Genomic DNA, 26,513 nt, shown 5'->3' on the forward strand with positions numbered 1-26,513 from the left:
AAGGAAGGGAAAGAGGGGAAGGATAAAAGGTGATGGCCTCTTAGGATTGAGAACAAGGCAGTCTGTATATAGAGGATGGCTAAACTGTTTATAATGTAATACGTATTTTACTCTTTTTAAAAAATATATTATCTTTGTAAAAATGTTCTTTGAGGTACTTTTAAATTACCAGTTTACAAGCCTTTTTTACTTTGATTTGGGTACTCGCCACACTGCTGCCTAGTACTACAATCATAGCTGCTTGGTGGTGCATGCATTGTGTCTGAATCAAGCATTTGCGTAAAAACTACAAATACTTTTCCTGGATGTTAATCTAATTAATGCTATTCAGGAAATAATACATTTAACTCAGATACAGTTATCTATGTGTTTTCACAGTCTCTGTGAAAACTATTGTTAGAAAAGAGTAATACAAAGGGGATACTGTTGACAAGACAATCCAAAAGAACAACATTGCAAGTTTGTATCAGATATCATTTTTCTCATGGCTAGACCTTTCTTGTTACTCTACTAGTGTTCTCCTTGGTCTTTCTTGTAAACACTCTCTGTTTCAAGTATTCCAGGAATCTTGATTGTGAGAGCCGCAGAATTAAAAGAATCATTGCCTTCTCAATATATATGAGTTTGAGCCTAACGCCAAGCCTTTGCTGCTTCATTTGTTCTGTTGCCAAGTGTTTTCCTGTCCTGTGACTCCTTGTACTCATGTATAGTTATGGGCAAATATTCACTCTCAATGGCTAGTTATCCTAGTACTTTAGAATATACAGATTCAAATAAATATGACTGTCAGAGGTACTTGATCCAGTGTTTATATAGATGACAAAACATGAGTTATCTAGGGAAACAAATTCTAAAAATAAGACATTTCCAAAATGAAATATCTTTTTTCTAAAAAAGTAATATACCCCATTGTGTGTTTTGCTTTTCTTTTTGCCTGAAATTGAAAATATCTCAAGAGATTTATTTATTTTCTTAACTGCCTTGTCAGTGTTAATAATTTTTATATTCATGGCTGTTTCTAAAGAATTTTCACTATCATATCACCTATGCCATTTAAATTGGTAGCACATTGCTCCTCTTTCATAAATACTGGCGGTAAATCACTCAGAGAAATTATAAAAGTAACATTAGTTCAGTTGTATAAAACTGCCTATGGAAACTGGTTCCTCTGACATTTGTCCAGTATTTGTCTGTCAGCCTACATAAATACTCATAGAGGATTTAGTGCCCAATAATGATCTAATCTGCTAAATATACCACCAAAAATTGAAAGAGGAAATAACTGTTAGTCTGGAATTGGAGAGTAAGGCAGACTCCTGTTTCTTACATGTTTAGGTAATTGATTAGGGAATAGATTTGGTGTCTTCTCCTCAAGCATATGTTTGTATCTTTGAACTTGACTCCGTTATAGTAATAGAGAAAAATGACAGTTTTATGTTATTCACAAGTAAAGGGTTAACTATAGGAATTTTTAAAAAGCCATCTGTTAATTTATCTACTGTTGGCTGACTCAGTCCATAGCCACAGCAACAATTTAAAGAATCCTCCTCAATGGTCTCCTTCCGTGATCTTTCCTTTCTTCCATACATGATCAGCACCAAGAAAGTCCTCTTTAATGTACTTTTCTACGCCTCGACTAAGGAAAGAGTGAGGCAGGTTTACATGAACAGTAAAGTAGCTCAATCTGAGGAATTATCTTGCCCAGTCCCGGTATCGAATAAGGTTTTGGAGGCTCTGAGTAGCTCCCACATAAGTTACTCAACAACCACAGCAGCAAAAATTTATTATTTGGCTATTATGAAAGCTATGTAAGTATTAACTTATTATTCTTAAAGCAAAATCTACACTCATTTAAATATGTCAGTTGCTGTTGTTAAAAGACTGTGCCTTTCTATACAACTATTTCCTGTGTGTGCAGTTAGATGTCAGTCATAAAATTTAGAGCACTTAAGAAATGAGACTCAGTCAGTCCCGGAGTATGAAGAACAGACGTTATTAGGCGAGTGTTATAACATTTCTAGATCTTTTTCTCCTCTATAAAACTGGAGGGGGGTGGCTGACCTATTTGACCTTAGACTTTTGATCTTTTATCTCTAAAATTCTGTGGCTTTCTGATAACTTGGACACAACTGTTTTCAATAGAAAAACGAGAGGTAAGCAAGAATAGTTTTAAAAATAAATGTTAGTAAAGTTTGTAAGTAGATTATAGCATACTGCCCTTACCAGCTTATGATGATCTAGTCGGAGTGACCTTTGAGTGTAGCAAGGAGGCTACAATCATTTTCTGCCTCTTACACCAATAAAGGCAGTTTCCTTACCCTTAGAACTGTCCTCCAGGCTCATGCCGTTTGTGACAGGAGCTTCTCCTGAGAAAGTATCAATAGCTAAGAGCAAGACAATCACTATTGCTGTAAAAAAAAACTAAACATGTAATAACAACTGCAGCCATTAATTAGACACCTACTATGTGCCAGGCACTATATGTATAAGCTTATTTAATCCTCACTCTATGTACGTTATGCATTTAACCACACTTCTGCAAAGTAAATAGCAAAGGTCCAATTTCACATATGAGGAAACTATTTTTGGCTCAGAGAGGTTGTGTAACTTACCCAAGATCATGCAAATGGTTGTATGAGATATAAATCCCAAATCTACCTAAGCTTTTCTGCTACATAATGCTTCTTGTCCCATGACCTTGTCAAGCTGGATTATTCAACAACAAAAATGTACTGAATAACTGTGTGCAAAGCCCTGTGGGGGATATAAGAGAAGTATAAGGCATGGACCTTTTGCTCAGGAAACAAACGTAAGAATCACCAAATCTTAGAGTCAGGGGTTAGAAGCGTTCTTAGTCAGCATCCAATTTGCAGCCATGCAGGCATTTTCCCTTAAAATGCTTAACAAATATTACTACAGTCTGTACCTGAATACTGCTAGGGAGAGAGTAATGGAAGATTCAAAAGACAGTATGTTTTTGAGGTGCTCTAAAAGCTGGAAAAGGTTGTTACTACAATGTTTCTTCCTATAGAGAACTGCTGCAACTTTCTCTCTTTTGGTTCTGGTTTTGCCCTTGGAATTCCCTGAAATAAGCCTAACTTCTCTTCTGCATTACAGTCCCTTTGTCAATTTAACCACAGCTATCTTGTTGCCCTAATTTTCTTGCCTTTTCTTACCAGACAAATTTATTTCTTTCCGTTGTTCCTCATATGATAGGGTGTCTAGAGCCAGCCCATTCTAAAGGTGCCAGGAATCAAGCATAGTACTCCGGAGGCTTGTCTGGTGCTATGCTATGCTCAATTCTGTTCTGTAATTTTCTTATTGACTCCTGTTGAACTGAGGGTGTCAACTACACCCTCTACCAGTTTTTCAGGTATGAGGCTGCTCAGAATGTGCTGGGTCTGAGTTGTTATTAAACCAGATCTCTGCTATTCTCTACTAACGCAATTGATTGACAAGATCTTTTTAAGTTTGGATTCTATTGAGTCTCCCAGGTTTTATCCCTCATAAATGATACCTTAACTCCTTATCATCTCTACTCCTGTTATCATTCTTGATAATCCTCTCAGTTCTTATACATGTCTAACTCCAGAAAAATTTTCTTCTTCTCCTTATTTACCACATTTAGATGTGGTCATCGATAGAAACTATATCACCTCATGTATTTTGATTTCAAACATCTGGCTCTGACCAGCACTTCCTATCCTACTTACTTGCTCAAGTATCATCATTGCTAAAGTTTTTTGATCTCATCATGCCCTCCAGTCTATTGACCCCACCACTTCACTCCATCCATCCTTTTCTGTCTCCAATATTCACTTCCCTCCTTGTCCTGTTTAGATGTCAAGGTCCATCATTATCACTTCCTTGTAATTTCTTAAACTCCCTCCCCTCTGTCTCCTCACATTGTAATCACTTTGTTGAACCCATGTATCCACCTTCTCTATGCCTGTGCCGTTAAGGTTGAACACTGCTAAAGACGGTCACACTGACTGATTCTTTTTTCTTTTTTTTTAAAGATTTTATTTTTTTCCTTTTTCTCCTCAAAGCCCCCAGTACATAGTTGTATATTCTTCGTTGTGGGTCCTTCTAGTTGTGGCATGTGGGATGCTGCCTCAGCGTGGTTTGATGAGCAGTGCCATGTCCGTGCCCAGGATTCGAACCAACAAAACACTGGGCCGCCTGCAGCAGAGCACGCGAACTTAACCACTCGGCCACGGGTCCAGCCCCCTGATTCTTTTTCTAAATAAACACAAACTTCAAATGAGTACACAGTAATGTTGAGCAAGCCTACTGTGATTCTCTAGTTAGTTCTCTTTCTCAGGTGAGATGTTTATTTCATACTGCTCCTTGTGCACTAAACATCTCATGTCCCTCTCTACTCCCATTCCCAGCTGCCCTCACTAGTTAATTGAGAAAACAGAAATCATCAGATAGAAATGATCCTAAGTTTTTGTTCTTCAGGTCTCAGTTTAAATGTCTCCTCTTCAAAAAGTCCTGATGAACCTTTCTAGAGAAGGTTTCTCTACCATCATTCTCTTTCACAGTATTCTCCTAGAACTCTTTATAATAAGCCGTTACTTTTCCTTATTTTTAAATTTTTTTCTAATTCTTCCACTAGAATATAAGCTTCGTAAGGGCAAGAATTGCATTGTTCTTTTTCACTTTTGTTTCTGACCATGATACTCAACAATTATTTGTTAGATGTTATAAGAATGCAGGCTCTCATAGTTAGTTGGCCTTGTTGTATTTTTAATAACCCATGCTGCCTCCCAGTCATCACTACTATATTCTTTCTTTTTTTAAAATTTAATTAATTTTTATTGAGGTAACATTGGTTTATATAACATTATATAGATTTCAGGTGTAGGTCATTATATTTCCATTTCTATGTAGACTACATCATATTCACCACCCAAAGACCTTTTGTCATCTGTCACTGTACACATGTGCCCTTTTACCCCATTTTATATTCTTTTTAAGTGTTCATAAACCATTTGTCTGAGTGACTTTTCTAGATTTTTGTAGGGGACTGAGGTTGAGTTTATTGCTCTGTGCTTTTTGAAAATCAAGGTACTTACTTGTCTTTAGGGACGCAGATTGCTCAGGTGATAGTCATTTCTATCATCATTTATTCTAACCTTTACTGTCCCGTTTATTCTTCCTATCCATTTCTTATCCGGTAAAGTATATATTAAGCATTTATTGTACCATATATTGGCTTGAATTGGGAAAACATTCTTACTCCCCTTATTTTCTCTCCTATATATATGTCTAAGTTTTTCCATTTAGCATTTATAATTTGCCTACTTAAAAATGGATATACTAGTTATATAAGAATAAATACAATATAAAACAGGAAAATAAAAAATAAAATCAGATGAAAATCAATTAAAAGTGGCAAATAATAAGTGTTTATAAACACCTGGGTTGACTTACATTTTGTACATAAACACTGAATTCAGCTCTGTAATTCTAGCAGCTGAAAGAGAAAAAGGAAATGTGATAAGCATATCCTCATTTATTCATCTACCCGTACAATATGTATTTGTTGAGTTTCTATTATGTACCAGGTACTGTGCCCTAAAGTTTACAGTTTACTATTTCCAGTTCTCATCATCTGATTAAAGGAAGCCTAATAGTTCATCTCAAGATTTCCTGGCACTGAATTTTGTTGCGTCATTTTCTATTTGAGAGCCATTAGAAAACATAGTAGACAATAACTTTTACTGTTGTTTTGCATAAGACAGATTATTTTAAATAGTTGTTTCTTAAATCAATCCCCTGTAAAAGCAGAGGGCTTTGTATTAAATCTCTTTTCAGTATTGGTGATTCTGTAGGGAGCTTAGGTGATGTGGTCCTTAAATATTCATTTTTGATGACCTAACTCATAAGAGGTATAGAGCTTAGAAGAAAAGCCTGCATAGTCAACCTGTCCATTCAACTCTCTGTCAAACATCAGCCGTCTCAGGTGAGCCTTTGTCAAGTGCTGGGTTGTAATTGATTCTTGCTTGAAAGCTTTGATGAGTGACTGAAGTGCTAATATTCCATGCTGTTGGTCATTTATCTTTTAAACACTTTCCTCCTGTGTGTGAGATTTTTTACTAACGCTCTCCCACATTTTTTTATCCAGTAGAATGATAGTTCTGTTCAAATACATAAGGAGATTATGTATAAATATCAAGGTTCAAGAGAAACTAACTCTGAAATCATGCTGGAAAGTATTTGTATAATAATAAAATCTCCAAATTTTGCAGTGGAAAAAATTGGAGAACATGACAACATGAAAAAATATATACCTTTACTTCAAATCTCTACCCTAGAATAGGGCATGATCTTATCTTATGGTGATGCTAATGGATACTATAGAAGTTCCATAGCAATATAATACAGTGCCAAGCATGCTGCTAAGCATAATTCCTTGTTTAGTAATATGAGTCTGAGATTGCTGTTATAACTTATTTTAGAAAACATTTTGCCATATCCTTAATTTGGGGCGGAGGGGAGAAAGGAAAAACCAATTTTGACCCTGAAGCACATAAGAGGGAGTAAAAAAAAATTTATTAATCCACAGACCAATTCTAAAAGCAAGTATCATTATCTTAATTTTATATATGAGAAAGCTAAGGCTTCGAAAGATTTGGTTATCCAGAGAAACAACTAGTAAGTGACAAAATCAGGTTTGTTTGACTCCAGAGTCTTTGTTCTTCCCACAGTGTTGTGCTGCTTGCAATAATTCCTACTTCGTACTTTCAGTCAGTGGGTGGTGACAGGATGAAATTATGTAAAAACTGCAGTATGCTCAAAATCAGGAGGGAAGCTTAGAGTCATGAACTTGTGGACCAATACCTGCTTATTTTGAGGGCCCAAATGACCTGTGGATGTGGAAGCACAGTGAAAGAGGTCTTGGAGACCATGATAATTCATGCCAACTGTCTTAATTAAACTGATTTCAGAAGTAGTTGGAAGAGGAAAAGGAAGGTTTTATGGTCAACATTGTCATCGTGAAGATAAAGGTTACTGAAGCATGAATTGGCCCAGTCATGCAACAAATACACATTAGTCACTAGGTGCTAGGAATGAGGAGGTGAGTAAGAGATGACTCCTGTTCTCCTAATAGCTGTCTAGGAGCACCATCTTGAAACACACAGTTCTTCCTGACTTCTAAGTACCCATTCCCTTCTCTGATTCTCTACAGCAGTTAGTCTGAACCACTAATCCTAGGCCCTGGTTGTATACCAGATTATGTTTCCTGTTTGGGGGCCTTGATTTATCAAACCCAAAATATCCTTAGTATCTTAAGGACAGAAACTATGTCTTATCTTGTCATATATTTAGTAGGCCCTCATAAATATTGATTGGTAAAAGGCAAAATGCAGAAGAAATATTGTCTGGCATTTAACATAAACTTGCTCTCTTACACAGCTCCTGGAAAATGCATCTACCCTTTACATTGCTAGAGAAGGAATTTCTGCATTTGATAAGAGATTGGATTAGGTGTTCTCTATTATCCCTATACAGGGTACTTAAAATAAATGTTTATGTTCTTACCAGTGGTAAGAAAAAAGATAGCCAATTATCTATTTATGATTATTGTCCCTCCAAAAACTTACTATAAATTAGTCCATGTAGATTAGCTACAGCCCTGCCATTAAACAGGCCTGTCAGTGCCTCAAAGCCTTTTCACTTGAGTGATTTATAAATGACAACAAGGAGCTAGATTAAGAAGTTATTTCGTTCTTTCAAACTCTGGCTCCTAATCTATTGAGACAATTTAACAGTTTACTGTTACTGGGAAGTCTAAGCCTCAGACAGGTGAGAGAGAGATGCTTTTTATATTAAATCTTCCCAAAAATCTCATCGTGTGTTTTCTTAAATTTGCCTTTAGTTTGACTGTGTTCTCTAACATGCCTATGATATTTGCATTTGTGTGGAGAGGCATATATCATCCTTTTAGAAAACAATTTGATAATATGTATCAATAGTCATTAAGTGATTCTGCCCTTTTACCCTGAAATTTCATTTCACACTTTTTTTCTTGAGGAAGTACTTCAGAATATTTATCACAATATTATTTATAATGATTAAAAAAAGAAAGAAAAATCTAATTTTAGGTGAATAGTTATGAATATGGCAATGCATACATCTACTCAGTGGAATATTATTCAGCCATTTAGAATGCTGGTTCATTGCTATTGTGTAGAAGGCTAAAAAACTGTATCCGCCCAGACAATGATTACCACACAAAGGAAAAGATATATTTGAACATAAGACTGATAAGAAATAGGCAAATGTGATTAACATTGTGTTAAAAGTTTATGGAATTGATATTACATGTAATTTTTCTTTATTTTTGTAAGGGAGTTACTGTCTTTCAAACCTGATATTTATTTCATGATTGGCTGTTACATTCACGTTAATGAAAACTCAAAAGGCATAAAACAATATGTAATAAAAAGTCTCCTACTTCGTCCTGTCTCTAAGTTATGCTCCCCAGAGGCAGTGTTATAAGTTTCTTATTTATCTATCCATAAATTATTCTAATATTTAAAAACCTGATATATGGGCTGGCCCAGTGGCACAGTGGTTAAGTTTGCATGCTCTGCTTCAGTGGCCCGGGGTTCACGGATTCAGATCCCAGGTGTGAACCTATGCACTGCTTGTCAAGCCATGCTGTGGCAGGTGTCCCACGTATAAAGTAGAGGAAGATGGGCACAGATGTTAGCTCAGGGCTAATCTTCCTCAAAAAGATAAAATAAATTTGAAAAGAAACTAGTGTATTTTTATTTTCCCAAATTTTACACAAGTGGTAAACACTATTTAACACCTTGCTTTTTCCATAACATTATACACTCCTGTGTCACTTAATGACAGGGACACATTCTGAGAAATGTGTCATTAAGCAATTTGGTCATTGTTTGAACATCATAGAGTGTACTTACACAGATATAGATGGTATAGCCTACTACACACCTAGGCTATATGGTACTAATCTGGGAGCCCCGTCGTGTATGCGGTCCCTCATTGACCGAAATGTCATTATGTGGAGCATGACTGTATCTTAAAGATATTCTGTGTCAGTTCATAAAGAACTCTTTCTGTTTTATGGCTGCATAGTATTCCTTTAAATTCTATAAAATGATGTAATTTACTTAACAAGATTCTATTGGTGAACGTTTGAGTTATGCCCAATATTCTATTACAAACCTACAGTAATTACCTGTGCATAGAAGAGATTTCCACATGAAAATATATCTCTAGAATAAATTCCCAGTTGTAGGAGTGCTAGGTTAAGAGTATGTGTGCGTTTTTAATTTTAATAAATATTGGAAAATTGCCCACAAGGGAGTTGGTACCAATTTCACTCCTACTAACTGTACAATAGTGCCTGTTTTCCTGTAACCTGTATTACCAAGTTTTTTTCTCTCTCCTAATCTGACAGATGAAAAATCGTTTCTTAGTGTAGCTTTAATAGGAGTTAACTCACTATGAGTTATTTTGACTATCTTTTCACATGTTTATGAGCCATTACGGTTTCCATTTCTGGGAGCTTTTATATATTGTTGGTTGATCTTTTTCTTATTGTTTTGTAAGAGTTCTTTATATATTAGGGAAGTTAGTCCTTTTTCTGTGGTTTGAAATTCAGATTTTTTTCCCCTGTTCATCATTTATCTTTTGGTCTTGTTGTGGTGTTTTTTGCCATGTAAAAATAGTCAAAATTATCAATTTTGTCTTCTATGCTTCATTCTGCCCCAGGTATACTAACCCGTATTTGCTGTTCTCTCTGCCTGGAATTCTCTTCCCAGAGATGTGTGTTTCACTTCCTCCTTCACCTTTTGAGTCTTTGATCAAATATCAACTTCTCAGTGAGACTTTTCGTGACTATTTCATACTGTAACCTCCCCTTCCCTGCATCATTTTTCCTCCATCACCTGGAGTTCACAGCCTTTAGAGGTATTTGTTGGTCTCACATCAGATTGCAGCTCACCTATACAAATGAAGTAAGTGAGAATTAACATCTTCAACATGGTCATCACATCAGGAGACTAGACACTGGATCCAGTGAAGCCACCATTGCCCCAAACATTTTGGGGACGACTTCTTTAAGAATTGCCTTCAGAGACAGTTTAAAGCCCTACAAGGAAAGCAGTCTTGTGTCCTCAAAGCAGTGTTTCTCAAAGTGTTGTTTATTAACCACTTGCATCAGAATCACATTGGCAGCTTATTAAAAAGGCAGTTTCTTGGGCCTTACCCCAGATGAGAATCAGAATCTCCAGGGGATAGAGCTGGGAACTTGCCTTTTAAATAAACTCCCTAGGTGATTTCTAGGCCATTAAAACTTGAAGGTCACTGCCTGTATAGTCAGTGTCCCCCAGCTTAGTCATATCTCTTGTTTACCTCAGTTTGAACCAAAGTCTTTGAACTCTTTCCAAAATTCAAAGCCACCCTCAAAGGACAAAGGGGCATGTGCCAGGGGTACTGAAGATCATTCCCAATGGGAACTCCAGAAATGAGCCGAACAATAGGATGGGCATGCAGACTTGTGGAAATGATGTTGTGGTAGGAGAGAAAACTCTTTGGCTGGCCTGGTTGTGGTATGCTTAACAGTGCTAGTCTCACTTCACACATTAAAAAACCTCTGCTTAAATTTCCCTATTAAAGGAAAAAGGAGAAGAAAGGAGCATTGTGTGCTGGTTAGATAGGTAGATGATCTGTAAGGTCCTTTCTCTATCTTATATTCTGGTTTTTCTACCAATTTACATAAATGTGATTGAACAAACTCTAGACACATGAATGAATGTGTGTAAGTAATGAGGCTTTTTGCTATAGCAAAAACTGCTAGTTTGGTCTGTTTTAAAGGGAAGAGCCTCCTTAGACCAAAATGGCTTTAAAAGTAGTAGCATAAGGTTAACAGCTGTAGTGTGTACAAACAACTTGCCCCAAACTCTTGAGTAATACTGGACAAGTCCTGTAGCTCAGTAACCTGAAGTTCTTTTGCTCAGTAACCTCCCATTTTGGAGAAATGTTTTACACATTCTCAGAATGACATTTAATGTGTTCAATGGCTCAAGGGTAAGCAGCCAGAAGTTTTGATATCGATTCTTGGTTTTAAATTAATTAACATTACTAAACATAAATATATTAAAAAGAAAATAGTTATTTTAGTTTCATATCCACTTTTAAATGTTTTTTAGAATTGCACAGCTGCAGCATCTATAATTGTGTTTTCTTATTTTCCAAAGATTAATATCTGCACCTTCATTCTCTGAATGAAAATAAAACCAGTGACTGTTTCTGTGTAATTAACAATTCTTTGATGCTATATCTTGCTATGCAAAAGATCTTCACTTTAATCCTGAAAGTAATTATGATAAAATGTTAAATATCATTATATAATTAATAAAATAGCTACCACTTTTAAGGGCCTACCATATTCTCGGCGCAATTCTGAGCGCCTTTTGTATCTTCTAGGAATATAAGTGTTTTAACGATAAGTGTTAGTCCCACTTTACGTCTGAGGCTCCTTTAAACTCATGGAAGTCACGTTGAAATGTAATAATCAGGAAGCCTCGGCAAAGCAGTTGGCAGCCTTGTGCCCTCCATTTTTTATAAAATGTGCCTCCTTTTACGTTACCTGGTATATAGTATGTAGACTGTAAATGTTTGTGGAATTTCATTGCCCTCCTCCTAAATTGCTGTGTTTCTTTTAGTATGTATTTTATTTTGGAGTACAACTTAGTAAAAGTCAGTGGCATGCAGTTATGACTTTAATAGAAAGAAACTAAACTATGTCCTGATTTGAATTAGAATGAGATTATTTTTTCCCATATCTGATTTATTAGTAATCCTGCTTTCTATTAGCAAGATAGAAAAGATGTATGCTTCAGAGACTGGAAATTTTACTAATGATTAATATATGCTAGCCATTAGATGTTCTGTTATTTTTATCCCCAAACTTTAGATTAAAAGATAAGATTTTGTCTTACCTTTCAATTTTGGATTCTAATAGCAAGAACTGGTGAATATGAACTACTAATTATATTTTGTTTCTTCACCAAGGCCAAAGTTTGAGACTTCCCCCTCCCTAACCACCCCTCCCCAACCCACCTCCCTCCACCCCCAGGGACCAATGAGTTGTTTTGTCCTACCTGATTTGTGAATAACCATCTTCTTTCATTCACTTTCTTTTCCCTTCCTTTTTCTTTCCCTTCCTCCCTCCCTCATTTTACCCCCTTAGTGAGGGCATTTATTCCTGGTCTTTTCAAATCTGTCACTTTAGCTTTTGGCTTTGGGAGTTGGTCTGGCAGCTTGTTATTTCCCCTCCTCAAATAGGTCTATGATGAGTAGGTTATTTGATTTATTAAAATCTTTTATAATTAAAAAACAAAGCCATTTCTCCTTGCCACAGAACACTTGCCATTGCTTCTCCCATTGGGTTTGAAACTGCAGGAATCCAATTGCTGTGGAAACCATTTATCCCTTCATGACGCCTGGCTGTGATGAACACCATATGTAGTTAGGTTGGCAACTTTGGTGCTGCCACTAGATGCAATGGCACATTTTTATCTCTTCAGAAGGAAGAAAATACCACACTTAGGAGAATCACATTTTTCTCTTAAAATAACTTGTTTTTCCTGTGTCTGTTTTGATTCTAATGTTTTGAACTGGATTTTTGCTGCAAATAGTGTGCTGCGAGTGATCTGGAGAGGAAGAAGTAGAGCCTCCCAGCCATGAGACAGATTGATATCTGTGAAGTTCTTGTAAATGTAATGGAAGGTACTGACAAATAGGAATTTTGTAATTTGGGGCTGTCTGTTGGCTCTATAGGCTTGTGATGATTGCAATTTGAAAGTCTCAAAGTAAACATGATTCAGATCTTAAGAAGATTAATCAGATTAATTAAAATTTTAACAAAGTCTCTCTTTGATTAGAACAAATTGTTAGTTAAGGCCACTAGAAAACATCAAGTGACTGCGTGGTCCCTGTATTATATCTTAACTGCTTCCAAAATATTAGAATGATTTGCCAATACCTGGTAGAAAATTGACCACTTTGTTGTTTTTCGTAGTTAATTGAATGGCTAATGTGCCTTTGAAGCCTGTACCTCTCTTGAATATGTTTTGTTTAGTTTTGAAATTTGTGTTATATATTAATGTAAACCAAATAAGATTCCTACATTTTCATAATTATTTTCCTTTCTAACTCATTTTCACAAAAAGAAAATTTGGGAATACACAATTTACAGGCAAAATTGTCTTGAAATTGAATTCTTCAAACCACTAAGCCAGCCAGCCTGCTTGTCTGCCTGCCTGTCTGCCTGCCTGCCTTTCTTTCCTTCCTTCCTTTTTTGGGGGTGCCCTGTTTAGTTAGTACTTAATATCTCTTGTGAGGCTAGTGCTGTGATGGCATCTACTGTGTGATATCCACTTAATCCATTGGTGTGAAAGCAACAAGGACTTATTTTCTCCCTTTTGTAGGAAATGGCATTCCAACTGTTTTTTGACATCTTTAATTTCAGAGGTTGCCAGTGATCAGATCAGGGTCAAGATTGACTTCAAATATTTTAGTGAGAAGCGGAAAGAAAAATGAGATCCTGACTTTCTAGTCTCCTGATCTACACATCTCCATTGATGAATTAAAGCTATATGGGTGTGAAATTTGGTAGGGAGGCTTAGGCTGCTTGAGCACCTTTTATCCCATAATAGTTGTGGAATGTGAAGATCTGAATTTTCATGGGGGCACTGATATTTCATGGCCAACAATGGGTTTCTTAAGGACTTGTCATTTCAAATTGCCGTGAGGTCTGGTTATTGCTGCTCTAAATGTGTGTATGAACCTGCCTCCCGATGAACTTACTGTAGTGGTGCTAACTTGTCTTGACACTCTTGCCCACAGTTCTAGTGGCCCTTAACACGGTCTATTTCTGTAGTGACAGCACAAGTTTTGTGGAGAATTCAACCTAAATTTCTGGGATGAATTTCTATAGACAAGAAATATATTGGCTTTAAAAATTAAGAGGTTTGATTCTGTTTTGAATTTGGATATCCAATGAATCTGAGCACATGACATTTCAATGCCGTTTGTCTTTTCAAATAGATTTACCTTCTAATGCACGTGACGACAGGACTTTGCTCATCGGCTAGAACATACATTTCAGAGGAGTTGTTACCTAAAATATTATCATAAGGCATAAGAAAACACGCGATTTAAGTTGCCTTTCATGAACATAATTAAGAATTAATAAGCCAGTACCAGTGGCTAGTCCCCAGAATTTCCACTGTTTTGCCTTTGTGACCTATGTTATTAAAAGTCCATTATTTTTACAGACTTTATTAAATTGGATCTTATTAAAGCATTCTATATTTGCATTTGGTCTTTCATAATTCATTATTATTATGACATTTACTTTTTACCATCAGATCTGAAAACATATCATAAGCTACCCTTTTCTCTTGAAAGAAATGCTAATTTCAAACAGTCCTCTAATAGAAGAGAAAAGCTTTATCAGTTTTTTCATTTATTCCAGATCGTGTTAAGAATACTAATGCTAGACTTCGGTATGCTAATATCTCTGAGCTTTTTTTGGTCAAAAGCTTAGAATTATATTTATCCCATACTAAGTATGAAACTAAAAGACCTGCTACTACTGAAGAAAACGCAATCTAAAGTACAGTACTTGATTCTAAAAACTTATCAAAATGTTGCCAAATTCTGTTTAGACTAGGATGATACTAGTCAATTTAACTTTGTACCATGCAATATTTGTCCTATTTAAGAAATTCTTTCCTCTTAAAATTCATTTTGTTTGTTTTTCATATAGTTTAGGGTAGTACAGCTTGCAGTGTTTAAGACTAAAAATCCTATGCTGTCGGCCCCAACATTTAGGGTGTGCTTTTCTATATGATAATCATTTCTGTATCATTTATGATGTAATTGAAATCTCAATCTAGCAAGATTTTACATACTGAGATCAGGAGGCATCTAATTTTAGCATAACTAATAAAACATTTAATGGGTTTTTTGTTAGAGTACTGGTAAATTTATTAATCTCTGAAATGAAACTTACTTTGGATTTTGTCTCATTTTAGATTTCTGACAATGTGCAATAGACACTTTGGCAGTGTGGTTGCACAAACCATTCGGACTCAAAAAACAGATCAGTTTCCACTTTTTCTGATTATTATGGGAAAGCGATCTTCTAATGAAGTATTAAATGTGATACAAGGTAAAGTACATGTCACAAGGGGAGTAGAGTGTCTTCTTGTGTATTTAATAACTTATAATAGTTACCATCAAAGCTGACAGTGACTCTTTGTATTGCTGAATATCTTTGCATTTTAAAATATAGAACATCCTGCAAAAGAGCATTTTCAGAAAGTATAGGGGCTATGAAAAATGAAATATGCTACGTGAAAATCCCAACAGAAATATCTTAATAAAATTGCACAGCCCTTGGGACTTAGGATAATCATGTTAAATGTTTAGAATTGCTAAATTCTCTAAACTAGCAATTAAGTCATAATCAGTTGTCAAATATGACATTTCTTATATATTCATTGTTTTCCTGCTGTAATGTTGATTAGTTGAAATAATTGCTTATTTTTAGTTATCTAGAAAAACCAGTGACTAGATATTGTGAGTTGAATTGTTCACAGTGGCGCTTGTTTCCCCTTATTTGTATGAATTCATGTTTAAGATGCAACCCTGAGGCGTGAGGCTAGGATGCCTGTGAATTTAATCACAGTGCACATTCTTTACCAAAAAAATAAGTGATTTTTTTTTTTTACTGTTACTAATGTATCCCAGGGATTAGTATATAAAATATTACCTTATTTGTGGCCAAACCTAAGATGAAAGCAGCACATCTTCTCTGTGCCATAGGGGAAAAGATGTTTCAAGTGCCCCAAGCTAAAGCTTGTGTGTGAATTACTTAACTTTTGTCCCTATTTAAATCAAAAGTTCGATAGCAGATAGTGTGATGGAAGTGGAGTGTAAATTCTAGTGCCTTTAAAACTCAAGTAAAACAAAACCTCTAGTATATTGTGTTTTCTCTATAACTAGAACACTCAGTTTCGTAAACAACGTTAAAGAAGACCTGCTGGGGGAACACATTGCACGGGGTAAATGGATAATGAAGACAATATTTCATGCCTGTTTTCCCTGTCAGAGGCAATATTACAATAGCTGGTGGTTCTCAAAGTGTGGTCCCTGGATCCTAGAGGTCCCCTAGACCCTTTCATGGGCTCCACAAGGTCAAATTTTTCAAGGTATTATTTTCATCATAGTAGTAAGACTTTTTATTTGCCTTTTTTACTGATTTGACATTTGCACTGGTGGCACAAAATCAATGTTGTGTAAAACTGCTGGCACCTTAGCACGAATCAAGGCCATGACACAAAACTGTACTAGTAGTCATTTTTCTTCACCTCCATGTATGTGCAGTTAAAAAAAGTATTACTTTTATTAAATTTTAACCCTTTTTATAGTTTGTGTGACACAAGGGGAGGTATGAAGAAAGCACTTCTGCTGCATTTTAAAGTACACTTTGGAGTCTCAAAGAAAAGCACTTGTGTGGTTGCCTGAGCAGTTGAACTCATCATTTTTTTTTAACAGAACATCATTTTTACTTGAAAATGACTGACAAACTATACTTATATAGCCTGAGTATTTGGCATACATTTTCTCTAGAATGAACAAGATGAGTTTGTCACTTCAAGTAAAAGAACTGATAATATTTGTCGCCAATGCTAAAATTTGAGCCTTTAAACAAGAAGTTACATCCTCCACCATAAGATTGACAGCTTAAATACCTTTCGATGACATCAGTGTTGATGTTAACAGATGTGATTTTTTGATATCATATAATTAGGTGTGTCAACATTCAGAAGAAATGCATAACTCAGTGAATCAGTATTTTCCAAGTGACCAATGCATGATGTTGCAAAATCAGGCATGGGTAAAAGATCCATTCAAAGGGCAAGATAGACCAAGTGGATTTTAATGTAACAAAGTACAAAAACTTCATGGATATGGTTTCAAATTCCTCATGAACCCAACCTTGAAGAGACTGCCACTTGTCAGTTTGGGTGTATTAAAGAAGGAGTCCTCCCTTTTCCAACTACATATCTGTGGGAGGCCAGATTTGCATCATAAATTTCAACCAAGACAACACTGTAACTGGTTTACTGTAGAAGTAGATGTGAGAAACCAGTTGTGTTCTGTTAAGCCAGACATTAAAGAGATTTGCAAAAGTGTTAAAACAATGCCATTCTACTTACCAAACTTTTTCTTTTGGAACATAGAGTCATTTCTCATAAAAATGTGATATTTATATTAACATGTAATGGGTTTATTATTGTTACTTTTAAGTGAATTGATAAATATGTTTTAAATATTTGTTTTAATTTCTAACACAGTCAATGTTTGTAACTATAACCCACATAAATAAAAATTCTTTGGGGATCTCAGTAGTTTTTAAGAGTGTAGAGAGGTTTTGAAACCAAAAAGTTTGAAAACCCTTGCAATTGGCTCTAAAGGATAAATTTACCCTGAACTGCATTAATTGGTACGTTTTCTCTGTCTTGGATCATTTAGGGCTTAAGTATAAAGTATCTACAAGTCCACTTTGGCAGTGAGTCCTTACAGTTGGGGCTGAAGCATAGTTGATAAGCAGTTGCTTAAACCTGAAAATTAGTGGCCAGTAGGTAGTCAAGTATACAACTATAGTATTTTCCCGTTGATGATTCCAGTACCCTCCATAAAGTATTCATGCCCCACACCCTGAGTTTTAGTCACTACAGTTTGCAAATAAGAAATGGAAACCCAAAGATTTGCCCAGTAACAAAATCTACTTTGAAGGTGCTCCTAAACTTTTTTTTGCCATTTGTCATATCTATTAATAATAACTACCAGTGATTGTGTGTGTACTATGTACCAGGCACTTTGCATTATCTCTAAGCTTTCTAAGAATCCTACAGAGGTAGTGTTATCTTCATTTTGCAGATAAGGAAATTGATCTTTAGAAAGCTACAATCATTCGCTCATTCACTCATTCATTCATTTCCTGAGTGAATCTTTATTAAGCCCTTGTCATGTGCTAGGCACTTTTTGGCACTAGGTCATATAGTTTGTAAGTAGTGGAACTAGGGTTAAAACTATGACTACAAAATCAGTTCTGCTTTCTCAATACCGTGGTACCACACCAAGGTAGTATTTGTTCTCTAGCTCATTTATTGAGAGAATAGTGCTGATGTGACCAAATTAGATCATTTCTTTTGCTGAGGACCACAGATACTGGCTAACCCCATGCTGCCAGTGGTCATAAGGAAAAGTGGGAAAAGGACCATTGAAAGATCATATTAGTCAAGCCCTCCTCTGGAAGAACACCAGCAAGGATGCTTACTATTTGTTGTCCTGTTGGTGTCCATTTCATTAATGAGACAACAAGACCCCTTCTCGGGCCCTGGAGAAGGACAGACTTTTTTGCCTCTAGGGTTGAAAGAAGGAAAGAATTGCTATATTTTTGTATATCCTTATGAATTTCTCTCTTGTAGATGCATCCAAAGCAAATAACAGAACTTAATGCATTGAGGAAATGGCATATATGTGCTGTATGTTTGTTATGGACTTGGACAGGGAATAAAATAGCATTAGGTAAAATCAAACATTTTAAAGACTTTCTTCATAAAGATTATAGCATTGTTATTTGAAAGCAGATGACAGGGGAAAATACCAATTGGGCAAAAAAAGAAATTAATTTTTTTCAGAAATTGAATTACTGTTTGTTTCACCAAAGAATTTTTAGTAATAGAAGATAATTCTAAGTAAACGGTGTATTAAGGTGGCAAAGAGGGATAGCCTTTTGAGTCAGACTCATTTGGTTTCAAATCCTCGCCCCACCGGCTTGACCAGCTTGACCTTGGTTGACAGATTACTTGAGCTCTCTAAGCCTCATTTTCCTTCCCTTTAAAATCAAAATCATATCGACACCTTTACAACACTGTTGTACAGGTTAAATGAGGTAACATATATAAAGTGCTTAGCCTAATCACTGGCATATGAACGAATGGTAGTTGTTGCTAGTGTGATTAAATAGATAAGTTTTCATAACTTGAAAGAACTTTTTATCCTCATAACTTGAACATTCTTCTTTATAGTGTTAAAAATTCTTCTTATTAAGAAACTGCTCCCTCAAATCTGAATATTCTGAAATTTCAACTGCTAGTGTATTGCTTTACTCTTTCTTATTGAACATATGAAACTTTTCAATTAAAACATGAAAGTATTTTAACTAGATATTAGCATACTAGTCTGTAACTTTTTTAGACTGTAATTATTCCTTACTGATTAATTGTAGAATGACTTTCGTTTTATAATAGCTTTAATAATGTGAAGTTTGACCATCTCCGTGTGTTGCTAGGTAACACAACAGTGGATGAGTTAATGATGAGACTCATGGCGGCAATGGAGATCTTCACAGCTCAACAACAGGAAGATATAAAGGATGAGGTAAGGTGAAAGGTTAAGTAGACCTTTAATAGGATTTTGATGAGATAATTTGTCAAATGGTGATCTTGCCTATGTCATGATTGGTAAGTAAGGATGATGAAGATGCATTTCCAGATTAACCAAGGAATTTTATGCCATTGAGTTTACCTTTCACTCCATTCTTTTTATGACCCCAAGACCCAACAATTTGTTTGACTTTATGGACATTTATACTTTGCCAGATTTGGAGTGGTGGCAGGAGGTCAACTTGCAGGAAATGATTTCCGAAGCATGTTTACAGAAGAAAATACAGCCCAGGAAATCCTGTCTACTATATGGAGTTTTCACTCACTTTTAAGGTCTTCATACTCTTTTTAAATATTGAGGTTGGTTAGCAATAAACACATTTTACATTTGAACATATTTTTGAAGCACTGTAAGAATTAGTAAAAGATCTCCAGAATTCTGGATTTTTCAGTCTCCCAAACATACTTAGATGGTATAGGTGACCTGAGCATGGACTCTCAAATAAAATAATAGAAACAGCAATATTGATAATGACAATAGTAGTCAATACTTACAGAATATTTGTAATGTGCTAGGCACTATGCTAAGCACTTTACATTTATCATCTCACGTGATCCTCGAAACAACCCCGTGAGGTTGTATATGAGTCAGACAGAGTTCTGGCAAGAAACAGAAGGCACTTTCAAACTGGGTTATTTGAGAAGAGTTTAATAAGGGAACTGTTTGTAAAGATATGGGCAGGGTTTGTGGAAGTCAACAATGGCTAGTACCAACTCTAAGGCTCAAGGGACCATTTCCACCCCTAGACATAAAGGCCTAGGAGAGAGTGGTATGTGGAGAGAACTGCCTCTGATAGAGGAATATGGCCAGCCCTTAGTGACCTGGTTGGGAGCAAACCAGAGAATAGCTTCACTTTCCTTCCACACTCTCATCTCCTGCCAGTACCTCCTATTGACCTCACCTAACTAGAAGCTGAAAGGCAAGAGAACCTTGCTGTTCCTAGGTGGAGCATGGATACTCAGGGGCAAATGGAAGACAATCTAACACAGATTGGTATTACAATCTCCACTTTTCAGATGAGAAAACTGAAGATAAAAAAGGGTAAGTTAATTTACCCAAGGTCACACAGCTGGTAGGACCTATAATAATCTCAAGCAATCATTACTGCTTTATTAGTCAAGAAATTTCTGGCTTTGGAAAATAGCCTTAAGATAAAATATGAAACAAATACTAGCATTTCTTAATTTGAGGTACTAAATTCACAGATATTTATAAAATTATCCTTTTTAATTTTGTTTGATTGTAATTAAAAAAAAAAAAGATTTCCATAGAACAGTTAAGGGAGAGTTTGATTTCTGAGCAATGATGAAAAGTTTCCAGGTATAGTGAGTGTTTTCAATAGAATACCCTTGAGCTATTGCAAATGGGAAACATGCACAATTTTATTATAACCTTGTACTATTCTATTTCACTTTATTTACTTATCTCTGTCATCCATTAGACTGTGAGTTTGTTAATATCTTTGTGAGCAAAGGTCATATTGTATTCATGTTTGTAACTCTATCCCCTAACAGTGTACCTAGGACAAAGTAGGCACTCAATAAATGTTTGTTAAATGATTGAATAAATGAAAACTTGGAAGAATTTATATGAAATAATGTGACTTGAAAAAATGATACTTGATTACAAGGATATAAAACCTGGTGTATCCACATTAACAAATAGGAAAATTTGGAGTGCTGTAACTAGTTTAGAGTTTTAATGCTCATTAGGTTTCCTTTATTGCTGTAAAAATGTTAAGTTTGTAATTTTTCTTAATAGTCAGTGTTTCATTTACTCTGAAGGAAAGGTAATCAGGTATATGGTAGAAAGGTGTTTATCTGTTACTCTATAAATTGACAGTGACATTTTGAAATAATGAAGTACTGTACTTAGGAATTTGTAATAATAGATGTGTTGCCACTCAAGATTACATTTATCCTGAAACAGGCATTGATTGACAATAATTCACTAAACACATTCTTCACCCATTTAAATCTTGAGTCTCATTAGTACTAGATCTACAGATTATGCTGTATAATAATATGAATGCACAATATTTGCATGCATATTCCCAGTTCATTCTTTCATCTTAATTTGTGTTCCTCATAATTCATTGGTAAAGAAATTGACTTTAATTCCTTTAATACTGAGCACAAAATTTAATATGAGGGTTACAGGAAAAAATCCAAGGCTCCATTAATTGAAATTTTTATTGAAATTTAACTACAAGAGGTAAGGCTTTCTCTTTGTTTTTAGAGTGTCTGCATGAAAGTTATCATTCAGGTCAAAAGTAGAGTTCCTAAGAAAAGCTTTTCTAAGTTTAAAGACTTCTTTTGGACTATGCAGAGATCATAATGATTTGGTATCTGCTCAGTATATGACGAGAAACACTGTCCCTTGTAATTGAGAATTTGCCTTTACTTTTTAAAAAATTTCAAATAAGACTTTATCTTAAGCTTGCAATTCAAATCATATTCTTGAACAGATTTGAAGGATGGCTTCCTAGGCCTGAGTTTATTTAAACTTAACTTTGGTTTACTTATACCCATCACTTCGATGATTCTATCATATTAAGGCAACCAAAGATGTCTATACTATACAAAGCTTTTATTAAAAGCTTTAATGAAACCAAGCCCAAACCATGTTCATACCCTGAATCATTCTTCAGTGGCCCAGAATGGACTAACCTTTATATCACTAATTATTCTATCTCTAACCAAGAAGTATACATTATATGAATCTCTGCTTTGACAAGACTGCCTATAGCTTTATTCGTAGACATTTTCATCAGTGGTATTAGTTTGGTTTTGTGTTTACTGAGCATCTATCAAGTATGTTAGCTCTGGACTAGGTCCTGAGAACAAAGAGGTGCCTTCCTCCAATGAAGGGCTGTTGGCAAAGAAGGGATGAGGAGAAAAGCAAATATTACTACATGGCTGTAGCCACATTTTAGAAGCTGTTTTTGCTTACAGCTTGGTTCCAAACAATAGATGCTTTCTAACATGTAAATAGATTCCATTTTTTTCATATGCACTAATTTTTTAGCCATGAGTAACCTAGAAACCTCTGATTATCCAGAGTTTATGGTACTTGGTTCCTGATCTATTTATTGTTTCATTCATTTGTTTGTTCATCCATTCAACACTAATTTATTTAGGATCCTCTATCAGAGGTGCAAGGATTACTCCTTTCCAGCCTAACCTCTCTAGTTAACTTGTATCTGAGCAGTAAGTAGCTCAGTAACTGTCATAATACGGATGGTAGAGATCAGGGCAGACTTCAAGGGCAGTTACATCATTTTCGTTTCTTTGGTAATTCTACGAATACACTAGGAGAACATGGGCAAAATATGCCAGAGGGGCACTGTGGGCTTATCTTAAAGGGTTCTGATTTGGACTCAAAAATAGTACTGCCACAGCACAGGGAAGCTATGCTTGTTGGCTCATGGCAGCTTTTTGAGTTGCCAAAGGAAGTTGCTGGCTCTGTGGTTTGCTCCATGGAATGTGTAGCTTTTTTGTCCTAACCTTTGTCTTCTATCTTAGTGTTTTAAGCACTCCACTCCTTTTCCTTTCTGCTGTCTAAAATCTCACCTTTGTCATACCTATTCTCTGTCTAGAGCTAACAATGGTAAACAAGATACAGATTCTGGCTTCTCTTGATGTTTTCTTTAAAATAGGAATAAGTCATCACAAGACAGAGAATAAAAACAATATATTTGTGCAAAAACTAAAGTGAAACTTATAAGACAGACCAACTTGTAAAAGGATCTTTTGCTATTAGTCTATTAAAAAATATATCTGGACTACTTCCTGAAGCTACCAAGAATACTCATTGGTCAATAGTTCTGTTAGGAGAGTTTTCCCTGATAGAGCTGTATATAAACTTTTATGTGAGATACAAAAAAAAAAAAAAAAAGCAGTATTTTTAAACATCAGAATTCCACTGAAAATGCAAAAGTCATAGAAGACCTAATACCCGACAGTGACTGAGGAGGAACGGCTGAGTTAACTGTTAATGATTAGGGCACTAAATGGATATCTGAGTATACCATAGATGCCCTTCTTTAGGTCATTGCTTTTTTATTTTTATTTTTGAGATATAATTTACATATAATATTAGTTTCAAGTGGACAACATAGTGATTCAGTTTTTGTATATATTGCCAAACAATCCACCATAAGTCTAGTTAACATCCATCACTACACATAGTTACAGTTTTTTTTCTTGTGATGAGAACTTTTACGATCTACTCTCTTAGCAGCTTTCAAATATATAATATAGCATTGTTAACTATAGTCACCATGTTATACATTATATCTCCATGACTTATTTATTTGATAACTGAAAGTTTATACCTTTTGACCACCTTCACTTATTTTACTCACCCTCTACCCACTCCACCCCGCAACCCGCATCTCTCACAACCATTGATTGTTCTCTGCATCTACGAGCTCAATATCTTTTTCTAGGTGCCACATATAAGTGAGATCATATAGTATTTGTCTTTCTCTGTCTGACTGGTTTCACTTAGCATAATGCCATCAAAGTCCATCCATGTTCTTGGAGATGGCAAGATTTTCTGCTTTTTTATAGCCGAATAATATTCCAGTGTGTGTGTGTGTGTGTGTATACACACCACATTTTCTTTACCCATTCATCCATTGATGGACAGGTTGCTTCCATATCTGGGCTATTGTAAATAACGCTGCAATGAATACGGGAATGCAAATGTCTTTTCGAGTTAGTGTTTTCATTTCCTTCAGTTAAACACCCGGGAGTGGAATTACTGCATCAAATGGTAGTTCTATTTTTAATCTTTTAAGGAACCTCCATATTGTTTTTCATAGTGGCTGCACCAATTTCATCCCCACTAACAGCGCACAAGGCTTCCCTTTTCTCCACATCCTTGCCAACACTTGTTGTTTTTTGTCTTTAGCCATTCTAACAGGTGTGAGGTGGTATCTCATTGTGGCTTTGATGCATTTCCATGATAATTAGTGGTGTTGAGCACCTTTTCATATACCAGTTGGCCATCTATATGTCATCTTTGGAAAAATGTCTCTTCAGATCCTCTGCCCTTCTTTTTTTTGAGTTCATAATAGTTTACATCATTATGAAATTTCAGTGGTATATTATTTCTTGTCTGGCACCACGTAGGTGCTCCCCTTTGCCCCCTGTGCCCACTCCCCACCCCCCTTCTCCTGGTAACCACTGAACTGTTTTCTTTATCCATGTGCTTGTTTATATTCCACATATGAGTGAAATCATCTGATGCTTGTCTTTCTCAGTCTGGCTTATTTCACTAAGCATAATTCCCTCCAGGTCTTTCCATGTTGTTGCAAATGGGATGAATTTGTCTGTTTTTCTGGCTGAGTAGTATTCTGTGTGTGTGTGTGTGTGTGTGTATATACACACTCCACATCTTGTTTATCCGATTGTCAGTCCATGGGCACTCAGATAGTTTCCATGCCTTGGCTATTGTGAATAATGCTGCGATGAACATAGGGGTACATATGCTACTTTGGATTGTTGATTTCAAGTTGTTTGGGTAGCTACCCATTAGTGGGATAGCTGGGTCATAGGGTAGTTCTATTTTTAGTTTTTCAAGGACTCTCCATACTGTTTTCCATAGTGGCTGCACCAGTTTGCAACCAGCAGTGTATGAGGGTTCCCTTCTCTCCACAACCTCTCCAACATTTGTTGTTTTTAGTCTTAGTGATTATAGCCATTTTAACTGGCACAAGTTGGTATCTTAGTGTAGCTTTGATTTGCATTTCCCTGATGATTAGTGATGTTGAACATCTTTTCATGTGTTTATTGGCCATCCGTATATCTTCTTTGGAAAAATTTCTGTTCATATCCTCTGCCCATTTTTTGATCAGGCTGTTTGTTTTTTTGTTGTTCAGTTGTGTGAGTTCCTTGTATATTATGGAGATTAACCCCTTATCAGATATATGATTTGCAAAAATTTTCTCCCGATTGGTGGGTTGTCTTTTGGTTTTGATCCTAGTTTCTTTTGCCTTGCAGAAGCTCTTAAGTCTAATGAATTCCCATTTGTTTATTTTTTCTTTTGTTTCCCTTGTCTGAGAAGACATGGTATTCGAAAAGATCCTTTTAAGTTCCGTGTCAAAGAGTGTACTACCTATATTATCTTCCAGGAGTATTATGGTTTCAGGACTTATCGTCAAGTCTTTGATTCATTTTGAGTTTATTTTTGTGTATGGCATGAAATAATGGTCTACCTTCATTCTTTTGCATGTGGCTGTCCAGTTTTCCCAACACTATTTATTGAAGAGAGTATCTTTTCTCCATTTTATGTTCTTGGCACCTTTGTTGAAGATTAGCTGTCCATATATGTGCGATTTTATTTCTGGACTTTCAGGTCTGTTGCACTGATCTATGTGCCTGTTTTTGTACCAGTACTGTGCTGTTTTGATCACTATGGCTTTGTAGTACATTTTGAAGTCAGGGATTTGTGATACCTCCAGCTTTGTTCTTTTTTCTCAGGATTGCTTTAGCAATTCAGGGTCTTTGGTTGACCCATATGAATTTTAGGATTCTTTGCTCTATTTCCGTGAAGAATGTCATTGGGATTCTGATTGGGATTGCATTGAATCTGTAGATTGGTTTGAGTAGTATGGACGTTTTAATTATGTTTATTCTTCCAATCCATGTGCGTGGAATCTCTTTCTATCTCTTTATGTCATTATCAACTTCTTTCAATAATGTCTTATAGTTTTCATTGTGTAAGTCCTTCACCTCCTTAGTTAAATTTATTCCTAGATACTTTATTCTTTTCTTTGTGATTGTAAATGGAATTGTATTCTTGAGTTCTCTTTCTGTAAGTTCATTATTAGAGTACAGAAATGCAACTGATTTTTGCAAGTTGATTTTGTACCCCGCAAATTTACTGTAGTTGTTCATTATTTCTAATAGTTTTCCAATGGATTCTTTAGG

The 26,513-nt window shown here is 35.7% G+C and overlaps 1 protein-coding gene across 7 annotated transcripts in view; it reads left to right on the forward strand.

Moving 5' to 3' along the window:
- The window catches only part of FAF1 (Fas associated factor 1), a 473,410-nt gene that overhangs the window by 354,856 nt on the left and 92,041 nt on the right, over positions 1–26,513 (forward strand). For all 7 annotated transcript variants that reach the window (XM_070609689.1, XM_070609691.1, XM_070609693.1 and 4 more), the window contains 2 exons: positions 15,090–15,226; positions 19,421–19,509. In XM_070609689.1, the coding sequence (XP_070465790.1) occupies positions 15,090–15,226; positions 19,421–19,509 (226 nt within the window). The remainder of the gene's footprint in view (positions 1–15,089; positions 15,227–19,420; positions 19,510–26,513) is intronic.

This window comes from Equus przewalskii, chromosome 2 (genome assembly GCF_037783145.1).
Source record: "Equus przewalskii isolate Varuska chromosome 2, EquPr2, whole genome shotgun sequence".
NCBI classification, from domain to species: Eukaryota; Metazoa; Chordata; class Mammalia; order Perissodactyla; family Equidae; genus Equus; species Equus przewalskii.